Source organism: Argentina silus (genome assembly GCF_951799395.1).
Source record: "Argentina silus genome assembly, chromosome: 6".
Lineage (NCBI taxonomy): Eukaryota > Metazoa > Chordata > Actinopteri > Argentiniformes > Argentinidae > Argentina > Argentina silus.
The window spans coordinates 10091318-10106342 of record NC_139660.1 but is presented as its reverse complement, the minus strand read 5'-3'; the positions used below and the strand labels follow the sequence as shown (position 1 = coordinate 10106342).

Below are 15025 nucleotides of genomic sequence, written 5' to 3'. Positions count from 1 at the left end.
AGAGAGAGCATTCACACAGCAGCTCACCAATTAAAAGCAACAAGCAGCTCCAACATGTGCTGTGTACCTTTCTTTAATGGGCAGAGATTGATTCCAGCAATGAAAGAAAGAGGCTCAGTGAGAGCTCAGGAACCCCAATGCTAGGGCTTAACACCGAGAACCATATCGCTGTTATGTGCTCTGTCTCTTTCATAAGTTAGCATCACCTGAATACCACACCTTGAGTGGGTAACTTCACTTTAATTACTTCCGCTTTATTTCTGATTGTTCTCTTTCAGTTGACTCGGTTCGACCCCTCATTATGGGACACACACTCTGTGTACCTATTCGCTGAAGACCCCTATACAGTCACGCCTGGTAGAGTCCAGTGACGATTGCAGGTAGCCCTGCCTACCACCCATCCTATATAGGCCTCCCACAGAACACATGACTCTGGTTTTTACCAGATCCGAGAGATGTCATCCAAAGAAGGCAGCTTTCCACGTGCCCATCCGTGCGCAAGCATGTGCCCATCCTCAACAAATGCCTCAAAGCTTTTCAAGGCTGGGGGACTATGACCATCGCTGACCTGTCAGTTGACCTGACAGAGTTGGCCTGCGACATCTCAGAGGCCAAGTATCCGAGAGCAGGTGTCGACGCAGAAAAGCTGATAGAGTTACGCCTTTCTTGCAGACCACATGACCCACACCATCAAGTCCATTGGAAGGGTGATGAGTCTCTCTGTGGTGGGGCAGAGAGCCCTCTGGCTGGATAACTCTGGCATTTCCAACAGGTAGCGGCGGGACATCCTCGATGGACCCGTCGGCAAGGCCCTTCCCGAACCAGGTCGTAACCATGAGGCCTCCTTCCCCCACCTTCTAGATTTCGAGGTCGCCCTCTGCAGACCAGCTGCCCCAGACGAAGGACTGTGTATCTTTCAATGGTTTTACAGTCTGGATGTGATTGCTCCCTCTGTGACTGTCCTAAGTACTGATTTGGAGATTGAGTGATTTAAAAGGGGTACATACTTCTGTACATCTATCTGTACAGGTTTCTGTTCGGACGAGGCAATCAGGCATTTTGCAAGGTCCCAGAGTGAGGGGTCAAACCAAGTCGAAGGTAATGGAAGAAGGCAATGGCCAATTGTCCCAGAATGCCCTTGAACTCGTTGTGCTGTGTCCTTCTGGACCAATCACAGCTTTTCTATGCTCCACAAATAAAGCCACTCTAGGAGGCACAACCAAGTGACACTGGGAGTCCCTTAACAGTAATAGCTATAGAGCTACAGAGAGAGCAGCCTCTCTTTATCAAAGCACAGCCACAGCCATTAGGTCAACAGCAGCTCTTATCTACAGCACCAGTCAAGCCAAGAATGTGCAAAGCTGTCATCAAAGCAAAAGGTGGCTACTTTAAAAAATCGAAAATATAAAACATATTCTGGTTTGTTTAACACTTTTTAGTTTACTACATAATTCCATATGTGTTCCTTCATAGTTTTGATGTCGTCAATATTAATCTACAATGTAGAAAATAATAAAAAATAAAGAAAAACCATTGAATGAGAAAGTGTGTCCAAACCTTTGACTGCTACTGTACATATATACCATTTAGCTGACGCTTTTATCCAAAGTGACTTACATTGCAGTGAGTGTATACATTTTTCAGTATATATGATCCCAGCAGGAATCAAACCCACAAGTGTTGTTGGCACCAACTGAGCCACAGAGGATCACTCTTCACTAACCCAAACCATAGCCTGGCTCTAACCCTGACATAGGCTGTCACACATTCAGACACTCTGTACAGTAGAACCACCCTGATGGTTGACACAGCTGTACCATGATGGTACTCTCCCTCCTAAGGTGCTGGGAAGAACAGACCCTCCCTCACTCAGCTGGATACTGGAAATCCTTTCCATTGTCTACACAACCACAAGCAGGCTTCCGACCTTCACTTGTTTTCATCAAGGATAATTAGTTGGAGGAATTTATTTGCATTGCTAATTTCTTCCTCTCTCCCTCGATTTGTGTCTCTCCCTTACACACATGCACCCACGCACACTCGTACACACATACTGTACACACAGGCACACAGGCACACACAGGCACACACAGGCACACACACACACACACACACACACACACTTAAGCAACACAGCTCCTAATAAGCCTTTAATAGCTGCTGTTTGAACCAAAGCCGTTGAAGATTCTTCCCCAGAGATTTACGTAAGTCAGCAGAGTTTATTCTCATATGGGCACTAAACACTGAGACAGACCATATCTGCATATTATTGAATGATGTATGCATTTATCAGTGTATGTGTGTGTGTGTGTGTGTGTGTGTGTGTGTGTGTGTGTGTGTGTGTGTGTGTGTGTGTGTGTGTGTGTGTGTGTGTGTGTGTGTGTGTGTGTGTGTGTGTGTGTGTGTAGGGTCTACATCCTACATCCTGGTGGACCTTACAAAGCAGTAATGATGACACCTAAGAATAGCACCTGAGAAAGTGATGATGACCATTTCCATTCTGTGGCCACTGTAATGTCTTTGCAGCTGAGCTGACAACCTGTTAACATCATAACATGAGGGGGAAGTACTTTAGATGGTGAGGATAGTGCCATTGAATTTAAAAATAATTATACAAATAAGCATAGGAAGAAAAAAATAACTTTCTTTGGAAATCTCTGAGACTTGGGAATTAAGAACATGGATAGATATATAAATTATAAATTATTCTGAATGACATGAGAAGGCAAAGCAGAGAAGGAAAGGGGAATGTGTAAATAGGCTGTTATTAAATTATTATAAATCTGATGGCTTTAATTGCTTCTTTATCAGGCATCAACATCCAGCTGATCCAGTGTGTGTGTGTGTGTGTGTGTGTGTGTGTGTGTGTGTGTGTGTGTGTGTGTGTGTGTGTGTGTGTGTGTGTGTGTGTGTGTGTGTGTGTGTGTGTGTGCGCGTGTGTGTAGCCTGGGAGGGCTGTGTTGTGTTGGGCCTGTCTGGGGAGAGATAAACCGCAGACCAAGATGGCAGATAGCTAGGGCTGAAATCTCACCGTTGCAGAAGCCACCAGAACATGGCACCCCTCTGCTTTGCCCCCCGAAAAGGACACATACTGTCGACGGGGAGGAGACCCACAACACTCACTATCCACAAACCACAGAATATCTACTTTATGGATGCCCAATTTGAGTTATTTACTGAAACAACCTTCATACATGAAAAATAAATACAAATGATTATGCTTCAAATATTTTAAGTTCATGCATTCAAGGCCAGTTCGTAACACACACACACTCATTCTATTCCACAGTGTGTGTGCGTGTGTGTGTGCACGTGTGTGTGTGTGTCTGTGTGTTTGGAATGCAACAACCAGTCTTATTCCATTCCATGCAGGCTCAGTGTTCAGTGTTCCAGAACCCCAGTCCCCGTGCTGGCATACCTGAGAGCCTGCTGTAATTGGCATCAACGCTTTAAAGGGTGGGGAGGGTTTTTCCTCTTTAGAGCACATTATGCACCCGCCGAGCTGCCATCCATCATCCCCAGCGAGGTGTTGCTGACAGTTATAACTGGATATCTCCTTTAATCCAGCCCAGGTATGGCTCAGCACACTGGGCATTGACAAACCTACAGCCTCCCTCCGATAGGACCACAGATGCTCTCAGAACAGGACTATACCCAGCCTCCACTAAGGACCATGGGCCACCTCTCATCCAGTCTTTCAGTCCCAGACAGACATTCATACATACATACACACACACACACACACACAGACAGACAGATGATAAACAGTTCCACTACCATTTGTAAAAAAATAAAAATCTAACCAGATTTAACTAATTTGACATCGCCACATCGAGGAGCTCTGCAGAGTTTTTTGTCCATCAAAGCTCTTGTTCTTGGCACACACGAACACACAGAGAGAGAGAGAGAGAGAGAGAGAGAGAGAGAGATTTTATGTGTGTGTGTGTGTGTGTGTGTGTGTGTGTGTATGTGTGTGTGTGTGTGTGTGTGTGTGTGTGTGTGTGAGAGAGATTGTGCCTGCCTCCTGCCTGCTCTAATTACCAGGGAGAGGGGACCATGGCAGCTCCAATAGGGATCTAATCACGACCCAGCTGATGGACCATGCTCCTGTGTCCAAACACAACAGGCTGCCAAGACTGACACACACACATACACACACACACACACACACACACACACACACACACACACACACACTACATACTACATACTATCATTAGCATAGCATATTGCCTATGCATTCATTAGGCAACATTGAACACAAAATAGAACGCCCATTTGTGTTGGTCTTACTCTGCCAATGTTACTCCTACAACACGATTGTGTTATCATACACATAACAGAGAGACAGAAACAGAGAGTGTCCTGGGGGGCATGTGTGTGATTCCTGGAGTGCTGTGGGAGGACGGGCAGTATGAGGCAGGGGTGAGGCCGGTCATAACGTGTGGGGGGTGATGGATGAGAATAATTACACCGAACGTCCGCTTGCATGGCGTGCGCAGGGGGAGCGGCCAGGGGTGGACTCCTGCTCATGTGATACTATAACAGTAAAACATGACTGTTCGCTGCTGGGTCCCTGGGCACTCCATCACTCCATCCGTCTACGAGAGAGAGGGTCCTGGCCCCAGCCCCAAGCCCAGGTTTAAACACAGAGCACATAAACAAACAGCCGACCCCAAGGGAGAACAACACCAGGTGGGGAAGTGACGGGAAGCCACAACAACAACTTGCCCAAAGGAACGACAAACTCCACAAGAGAGCATATCATGCCGGAGAGAGAGAGATCCTTTAGAGAGGGTTCATAATAAAGACAATGACACGTCAATAATATCATAGTACTGTATTGTCATTCTCTACTGTAATAATGGTATAATAATTACATATAATGGTTTTGAAAGGGCTGTATGAGACTTTTTTTTACAATTCAGACAGCACTGACCCACTCCATTGAAATAATTTCAGAGTAAACTAAGCTTGTCAAAACGTATTTGTTTTGAAGCCACGTACGGAACACATCAGAGACAATCCAGCTTTATAAGTATAAGCCTGGAATGTAATTTTTCCTCATGCAACAGTGTTAATGGAGCTCTATGATAAACATAGAGAGAGATACAGAGAGAGAGAGACAGAGAGAGAGCGAGAGAGCGAGAGAGAGAGGAAATTGTATAAAGAGAGAAAGGATGGTTTTTTTTTGGGGGGGGTGTGTGCTTGTGTGTGTGTGTGTGTGTGTGTGTGTGTGTGTGTGTGTGTGTGTGTGTGTGTGTGTGTATGTGTGTGTGTGTGTAGAAGAGATAAGGACGTGACAGACATGCGCCATATCTCTATGGCCTGGGGAGGTTCGGGCTACAGGCATGTCCCCCCATACTGTACCTCTGCATACCTCCAGCCTGAAAAGGCTTCTCATCTCATTCTCCACACAAACATATTCCCTCTAACTCAGAAACAGTTACTACTACACGTCAGAAGTGGGACTAGAAACACCTTTAAGGCAAACAATACCTTGCTCCGTATGAGAGGACTCAAAATACAAGAACTCACACAGAGCTATCTTTGTTGCAGGTGCATCGTAACAGTGGAATTACATGAAAGACCAAATAAACCTGCACACTGCTCCTGCTAGCTGTTCTTTATTCAAGCTTGACTTATAGGCCTCAGCCTTTGTCAGAGCTTTTCGCATAAGAGGACTAAAATATTTGCTAAATTGTTAACACTCTGGGGAGATAAATGCTCTTCTTATCATCGAGCTCCATTAATACATCGTCTTGTTTACGACGAGGACAAACTTTATGAAACCTGTCGACTCCAAATCTGTCATGCAACACCGGTCTCATCATATGCACCCCACCCCACCCGTTTCTCTGAGGAGAAGACCTGTTGTTGATATCTGCACATGCCCAGTAGGGGCTGTCCTCTGGGGTGAGGAATGCGGGCGTGGAGGCAGGTCTCCCCATGCCAGGTAAAGATGGGCTCCTCCATGTCTCCTCTTTATATAACACTGATAATAGCGGGTGTTGAATGAGTTCACATGTGTGCCAAGACGTACTCGCTGAGCCCAGGAGCTTTCTCTTCATTCCTCCCCCCTTCTTACCACTCCTTTGTAAACACCATTTACTGGAAGTGTCTTAAAAATGTCAGAGGACATGTGTGAGAAAGGATTTTTAAAAACGCTGTATAGGATTTCATCATATATATTGTGTTTGTATTATGCAGCCCATTTATGTAATCCCCTCTGTAATGAAATAGCATGTACTTAGCCAGGTAAACAACAACATGAGATGAGGGGAGAACCTAAAAACACTGCATGTATGACTGCTGTCCAATTATCTGTGACATTCAACACTGTCAGCCGCTCGTCTGAGAGGTATCTCGTCTTCTCCCATGTTGATGGACATTAGTGTGCTAACTGCAGACAAATATTATTATCAAACAATAAGCACAAACAGGCCAGGTAATATGATGACAGGCTTTGAGCCACAGAAAAACATGCGCACACATGCGCACGCACACACACACACACACACACACACACACACACACACACACACACACACACACACACACACACACACACACACACACACATGCCCGCACACACTCACACAAGAACATGAGCGAGTTCTTTACTTGCAGTGAAGCTGGCAGCTTTGGCGGCGAGGTCATGCTCTCCCAGGAAATAGGTGCATAAGGAACACCACATGACCAGCAGACTATCTGACCCCCCCATGCTGGGTCAGGTCAACCCTGCTACCCAAACAACAGGGTCCCCTGGCCTCCCACGCACACTCAGCACTCACAGGTCACAGGCCAACTCCAAAGCCCCTACCCCCACTTCTACCCACCCTTCTACTGACATTACAATGCTGTTACAGTACCACAACCCACCGTCGGTTTTACAAGCTATGGGACATGAGGGCAGTTTTATAGAGTACTACAGTATGCTTCAGTGAAGAGTAATTCATACCATGTTAACCCTTTCTAAAGCTACCTTTAATCTGGCTGGCTCACAGACTGACACCTAGCCAGTCACCAGTTGGTGGTAGATTCACTGTGGTTAAATAGCGAACCGGTCTGTTAGCTGATGGCTTTTATGCACGGCTGATGAAACAGACAATTCAGCATATTAACGATCCTAATTTTGTTACATGTACCTAACAACTGGGTTTTGTTGCTAAGGATGGCAGCACAGAAGGGGTATGAAGTGCACATGTCTATTTGTCATTGCCTCTCCTCCCCTGCTTTTAGATTTGTTATTCTTTGAGCAGGCTTTTCTTTCCCTCTTCCGGTGCTATTGAAGGAAATAACAGCTGAAGCAGAGCGTAGGAGTCTATGTGCCTCACAACCAGGAGCGATAAACTAACCCAGGAGACAGGGACATAGACAGGGACAGACAGAAGGGCATCTACTGTGATCTATCACAAACCTGAGGATAGAGACTTTCATCAGTCTCTGCAGGCAGAGATGGCACATACAGTAAGGGAGAGCTGCGATGCAGTTAGTATTCTGTCACAAAATGCCCACTATCATCCAGCATGTTTTTGGTCCTATGGCTGCGGACACAGCTAACCTTGTCCTGGCCCTCTTGTGAGACTCAGGGATGTGCTGTAGCAGGTCAGAGCAGGGGTGTCAGAGGCACAGTCATACACTGTCGTACAGAGAAAATCAGCCCACCTGCCACTAACCTCACTTCACAACATTAGTCATTCTGTTTTCCACCAAAATTGTTTAGAGAAAAATTCTATCACAAAATGATTTTTCATGAACATGAAAGGTCAGTACTTCTTCATTATCTATCTATCTATCAGCTTCGTTTTTCTTCCCACTATGATGCTGCTTGTTCATCATGAGAAAAGGAAACGGCACACGCCCGGATCTCTTGAAGAGATCCTCTCATGGCCAAGTGTAGCACACATTGACACATACAGTATGACAGTTCTGCCAGTTAAAAACATAAACACATACTGACGTTCTCATACATTCATGTTCCTGACACTGATTTTTGCTTAATGTTGACAGTATATTCTGCCAGAGGCGATGGAATGATAAATATATTTATAATTTGACAGGTTGCCCACTGGTGAAGCCTTGTGGCTCTAAATAGTGTAACATCAACACAGTAAGATATATGTAACTCCTTCCTCCCTTCCTTGGCAAACAGCCTTGTTATGGTGGCCATAATGTAGTTCCCTCCCCTGTTCCCTTTCACTGTCACTCATAGCTACAGGTAGGATTTAATGTTCATATTCTCAATGCCACCCTGACGGGGATAATGATATGCGCTGATCAAGGTCAACGTGACTTCAAATGCTTCACAGAATATCAATGGGCAAGATGAACAGCCATTTCACTCCTAATGTGTCTTACCTACTGTATGTTTAACTGACAAAAATGCCATCAATTGAGGTTTTATTTGAGGAATTTAAAGGCCATCGCTCAAAATTACATTTTGGCAAACATGCTTACTACCGAATAAATAACAACAAAAGGACTCCAACAGCAAATATGGAGATGGATGTTTATATTATGTGCTGTAAATAACATTAGTCTCTCTTCAAGTTCAAGTAACCTTAAAAATAGCAAACCAGTGTTTGTGGTTGCCAAGAGCAGAGCTGTTCTGATGTGTGAGAGAGATGGGGGGGAGGATCACTAGTGCCTCTCCTGACACCCCTCTGATGGATTGGGACTCACTCTGCCAAGTTCAGCCTGGGTGAGCGTGGGTGTGTGTGTGTGTGTGTGTGCGTGCGTGCGTGCGTGCCTGTGTGTATGTGTGTGTGTCTGTACGTGTGTGTGTGTGTGTGTGTGTGTGTGTGTGCGCGCACATGCGTATGTGTCTGTGTGTGTGTGTGTGTGAAGCCAAATCAAACCCTGGCAGCGCCTCTCTCCGGTTTAGGTTGGTTATCGTGTGTTTGTTTGAGCGTGCAGATGAACCCGGTGAGGTCCTGGGCGCTAGCGTGTAACAGCAGAGCCACCCTCACCCTCTTCCATCATTAACGTGTTGATGTTATGGGTATCTATGCAGGGGAAACCTGTTTAATACACAAACACGCTCCCCCACTCCTCCATCTCCCACAGGTGTGCTGGTCTCTGCATGTTCTCCTTATCCTCCCTCCTTATCTCCCCCTCACATCCCTCTCCTCCCCGCTCCCTCCACGATTCTCTGCCTTTGTGTTTATGCTAGACCACTATACTAGACCACCCGCAGAAAAGACAAGCTTTCTACAAATCAAGACAAGCAAAAAAACAGAGAACATAATCCGTGTTGTGAGTCATTTTAATTGGAAAGTTAGCACTACAATGTTGCTAGAATGCCAGTTACCAGAGGATTGTTGTTACGTTGTCCTGAGGCGTCGTAATATGAGTGTGACATGGTTGTAATGTTGGAAGTCATTATCCATTAAAATAGTCTGCTACATATAGGCCAAGTCATTTTCCATTCAAATAATTCAAGTTAAACTCATTCCAACTCTAAGCGTCATACTGGAATTTGATACGTGTAATTTATGTGTCTGTTTGAGTAGTGCAGTCTCCCTCACAGCATCACTCCACTCACTGCAGTTCAGAGTCAGACAAATCCATGTGATTTGCTGAGCTCCATAAACTTCCTGGATTGTGGCAGTGACGTGACTGTTAAATGCTGCTCATCATTCATATTTAATCATGGCCTCGTCATTTATTACCCACAGAGCTACACAGTCCTAGGGCTCTTTACTTTCTGGCCCTCTGTCCCTCCCTCCACTATAATCCCCCTCTCCCTCTCTCCCTCTCTCCCTGTGCTCGTCAGTCAGGGTAGGTCTCCTGGTGATACTGAAGATGACAGCAGTCAGGATCACTACCCTGCCCTACTGCATGCGCAACGGACAAAGGACCGGGCTTCTACTCTCACAAAACAACATATAATGAATAACACAGCTGATGCTGACTACAGGGACTAGTCACCAGGCGTACACCAGGTACAGATATATGATATAGTAAGAATTAAGTTTACCACTCCCACAACGTGGAAGTTTCAACTGTGGCAGATGGGAGCATTTGACCCTGCTTGGGTGGATGGATGGATGGATGGATCTACTGTACTATGCCCACCACCCAGCCGAAGCACCAGTACACCCACCATAGCCCCAATTTACAAAGACTACAGAGAGGATTTGGCAATTGGAGAGCTTGTTTCCAATTCAATGACCCGCTCATTCATTACCTGACACATATAAACCCAAAAGTTATTTCAAGTTCAAACAATTTCTTCCCTGAGATGCCTACCAAGAGAATATTTTTATGGAAAACATTTGATAGATAAATAAATAGCCATTCCCATGAGGTAAGCTATTTGAGGCAGTATTCTACTTATCTACTTATAATAATTCCTGGTAATAGCACAAAAGAGGGATAGTAGACATCTTTCAAAAAAGATCATTGTGATCTCCTTGTCCACCTTATCCAGTCTCTCTAACAGTAGGAGGGGATATAGAAACGGGGTTTGATTTTATAACTCTGTAACAGCCCATTGCAGTGAAGTGGAGCCCAGAGAAGCTCTCTATAAAGCCAGGTAATTCCTCCTCTGGCCCTGTGTTCACTGCAGCCTTTAATAGGAACCAATCAGGCCTGGGCTGTCTGTGACAGCTCTTTCCCACAATGCTCCAGTCAGGCCCAGACAACGCCACGCTGGGATTATCAGTCCAAGTCCAAGTCCGATCCCTACATGCTACTAGACACACCGGGCAACAAACTAACTTGTCAGCAGGAATATAGTAGTACAGTATCTGTGAGGAGTGTTGGTTTATACAGTACACTAGGCTATAATGGTACACAACACACAGAGTCAATACTGTACCAAGGTCAGCTTGTCTGCAGAATGGAACTGTGTAAACAATACTTAGATAAAATCCCATTTAGGACACATCGGCAGTCATACTGTGTAGGTGTTGACTAAAGCCACTCTGGGATCATCAGGTTAGGCTCGCTAACCATCTGACAGCATCAAGATACAGTCTAGTGCTGCTGTAAGGAAGCCTTTGGACGCAGCACTGCTCTTATGATGTTGAAACAACTCCACTTAGCAGGGGTGTGCTTGTGGCCCAGAAACACGTGTTAGATGCAGAGACAATTATGACTAGTATCACAGGCAAGCATCGGCGCCCTCTTATTCTGGCTGTTCCAGCAGCATGCACTGGGGCTGCGCCGTGTGATAAGGCCTGACCACAGGAGCTGTGACTGTGAGAGGCTGCTCTCATCTCTGCAACAGCATGATGGTGGTGATGACACACACTGGACTGTGACGGCGATGTCATCCCTCTCCTTGTGCCATAAACTGCCGTGGGTCAGAGGGACAAGTGGCAAGGGGAGATCAATCCATCCTGTTGAGTCAGGTTATCTGTTCTCTCACACAGAACCAGTGAGAACAAGCCTCTCACCACCCTCCTTCAACTGACAGACCAGGGCAGGTCAGAGGAGATAGACAAAGGAGATAGATAGAGTGTTAGAATCAGCACCATCACCAACCCGGCTAGTATGTATGGTGGAGCACGGATCAGTTGTATGGAGATCTAAGCACTTGAACATCACCATCAATCAAAAGTATACTGTAGGTAATGTGTTGTGGGATAGTTGGGATAGCTGCAAACACCCACACACGAGAAATCTCTCTCATCTCTGTCTGTTTCACCCCCTACCGCACCTCAGTCTTAACTGTCTCTCTCTGTTCCTCTCTCTCCCTGAGGCTCTCCGGGTGTGCACCTCATGACTAATGCCTCACTCTCATTACTCACATCATCTGGCTATACGCATAGACTCCTGCTGTTTCTCTCCCTCTATCTCTGTCTCTCTCTCTCTCTCTCTCTCTCTCTGTCTTTCTCTCTCTCTCTTTCTCTTGCGCCACTGCCGCGCCCCTGTCGCGCCCCTCTCTTGCCTATCTATTGCCATGTCTCTCTCTCCCTCTCCGAATCCTCTCTACATGAAAACATTGCTTCTCCATCCTGTGGAGGCTGTGAAGGCTTTAAATTGTGACTCTGTTGCGGCACACACACTGCCAGGGCTGCTCTCGAGCCCCAGGGCTAGCTTCTCTTCCCCCGCTGTGTGCTAATGAGGGAGACGTGATGCATCATGCCTTATTCTCACCCCATGCAGCCTAGCCTTCACTGCCTGAACCTGAGAAACAAACACTAGTTCTGGATGGAAACGCAACACAGCCCCCCCCCCCCCCCCCCCCCCCCCCCCCCCCTCAGGTAAGGCGTCGTAGGTGCCTACGTGACCCAATCACAATCTCTATGAATCACCCCGCTGCCATCCTTCTCCTGAGCACCTCACAATAGATCATGAAGATGTCTTCATTCTTGACTTATAGCACACCTGCCAACCAAAGCGGCCACACAGCAACACCGGGGTCTAACCCAATAGTCTGGGAATTACCAGAGACCTTGAGCAAAGCCACACACATGCAAAGTCCCTGACCCAACTCTCTGTCCGCAAGGCTATACACATCTACATCAGACCAAAACTAATCCTGCCTCTAATCTGATAGCAGGTCAGATAGTGTCCTGTTAACAGCAGCCTTATCTAAGCGCCCAACCATACTTTTAACAAGAACCTTCAATATATTTCAAGCGCTGAGGAAAAAAAGGCACGGGTGTTTTGCGTGACAGCCTCTGGCTAGGTTTACTGATCTAGTGCTGACGATATCTCCAATATCATCTCCCAGTCAAGATAATGTGTTCCTGGGTGATTTGGAAAAGTCTGCCAAGAAAACACATATTTTTGTTGAGATATTTCTCTATCAATTGTGTGGAAAAAATAATTGCTGTTGGACATCGTCTTTAATCTTCTCACTGGCAGAAAGAGATCTTTTCAGAGACCTACAATACGCTTGGAACAAAATCAATTCCTGCAGATTCACGCTCAGAAAGTATTATCAAATAGAGATGTCAAACCACATTTCAGGCTCAGTGTAATCAAACATCTAACAGCCACCGGCAAATCACAAACTGCCACCCTATTTCATCAAACAGGCGACCTCAAGGGGCAGGACATAAAATCCCGCTCCGACACGTAAGCAGGGGGATAAAACACTTCCATTGGTCTTTTGTGATCAGTGGAGCAGAGATCACTGGTATTAGGACACATTGAACCAGATCAAGACAGAAAGCATTGTAATGCAACAGATGTACGGAAGATAAGAGAATGAGAGAAGGGATTGAGAGGGATCGAGACAGGGAGACAGCGACAGAAAAAGAGATGAGACAGAGAGTGAGAGCATCAGAGAGAGACAGATACAGACAGAAAGAGGGAAAGTGAGCGAGAGAAAGAAAGAGAGAGAGAGAGAGAGAGAGAGAGAGAGGAAAGAGACAGGTGTACCTTCCAGGACGGTGAGCTTGGCACTGGTGTTGATCTCTCCCGCACTGTTGGTGGCTGTACACTCGTAGATGGCCTCGTCCCGGTGGGTCCTCAGGGGCTGGATACGCAGGACGGATCCTGAGCCATCGTCAAACTCTATCACCTGACATATGGGGAAGAGGAGAACACCTTAAAACACATCTGTGCTATCTATACTACAGTACCAGTCATTCTAACCAAAGGTATAGTCCTGTGACTGGGGCCCAATCTAAAGTGATTGAAACAGTCATGTTAACACAGGCGTTTACACTCCAGAGTCCCTTTGATCGCTGCAGTCACTGCAGTCATAAACACTCCTAGTCTCCTTGACATGTACAGGAGCACTGCAGACTAACAGCCAAGGGAGAGCCCTTGGTTTGATCATTCACAGGGGGACTAATACAGGGCTAAGATAACTGCTACTCTCCATTTAGTGGGATCTGAGCAGGATGGTGTGACTCGTAAGAAGTGACAGGTGTGACTATATCACCTCTGAGTTACATATACAGTATATTACGTATATACACTCACCGGCCACTTTATTAGGTACACCTTGCTAGTACCGGGTTGGACCCCCTTTTGCCTTCAGAACTGCCTTAAGTCTTTGTGGCATAGATTCAACAAGGTGCTGGAAACATTCCTCAGAGATTTTGGTCCATATTGACATGATACCATCACTGCTGCAGATTTGTCGGCTGCACATCCATGATGCTAATCTCCCGTTCCACCACATCCCAAAGGTGCTCTATTGGATTGAGATCTGGTGACTGTGGAGGCCATTGGAGTACATTGAACTCATTGTCATGTTCAAGAAACCAGTTTGAGGTGATGTGAGCTTTGTGACATGGCACATTATCCTGCTGGAAGTAGCCATCAGAAGATGGGTACACTGTGGTCATGAAGGGATGGACATGGTCAACAACAATACTCAGGTAGGCTGTGGCGTTTAAACTATGCTCAATTGGTACTAAGGGGCCCAAAGTGGGCCAAGAAAATATCCACCACACCATTAGATATTTGCGTTAACGAGCAGTTGAACAGGTGTACCTAATAAAGTGGCCGGTGAGTGTAAGTATACTGTATGTCCAACCAGGCCAGCACAAGCATAAAAACACAAGCCTGACAAAGGAGAAGTTGGCAAAAACTCTATCTCAAACCGAGACTGCCTCAGTTCTGATACATTGACCCAATTAGACAAGCTTGTATGACATGTTTAGCATGAGTGGACAGCAGGTATTTAAGGGCTTTAAGAAGCTGGTGGGGTAAAGATTCAGGGGTCAAGGGAGAGGGCATTAAACTTCCACTGTGGTGAGATGTGCCTGACCAAAAAGCCAAGAAGGAAGCACATTCCAGTTCTAATGAATGCAGCTCTATTCCATATACCTCACAATACCCTACACACAGGGCAGCAAGTTTGAGGAGAGCCATACAGACAGGGTGGACTATATTTCATATTAATCATGTCAGTGTGAGCAGAGCGTCTGCATCTATAGCAGGACTCATGTTGTGCTACTTTACTTTTTATGCTAGCCGGCAGCTAATGGGCCTCCCTGCTGGTCTAGCTCCAGCATATCCAATCGCGTCCCTCACTGAAGCCTCACTGCTTCAGGTGCTGGGGGACTAGTAGAGCGAGAGGAGAGGGCTCCATATGGATGAGTAGTGATGC

At 46.1% G+C, this 15025-nt stretch overlaps 1 protein-coding gene across 4 annotated transcripts in view; it reads right to left on the bottom strand.

Moving 5' to 3' along the window:
* Positions 1-15025, bottom strand: part of ptprfa (protein tyrosine phosphatase receptor type Fa) — a 117221-nt gene that overhangs the window by 75447 nt on the left and 26749 nt on the right. For all 4 annotated transcript variants that reach the window (XM_083671685.1, XM_083671687.1, XM_083671686.1 and 1 more), the window contains exon 4: positions 13342-13483. In XM_083671685.1, coding sequence (XP_083527811.1) covers positions 13342-13483 — 142 coding nt within the window. The remainder of the gene's footprint in view (positions 1-13341; positions 13484-15025) is intronic.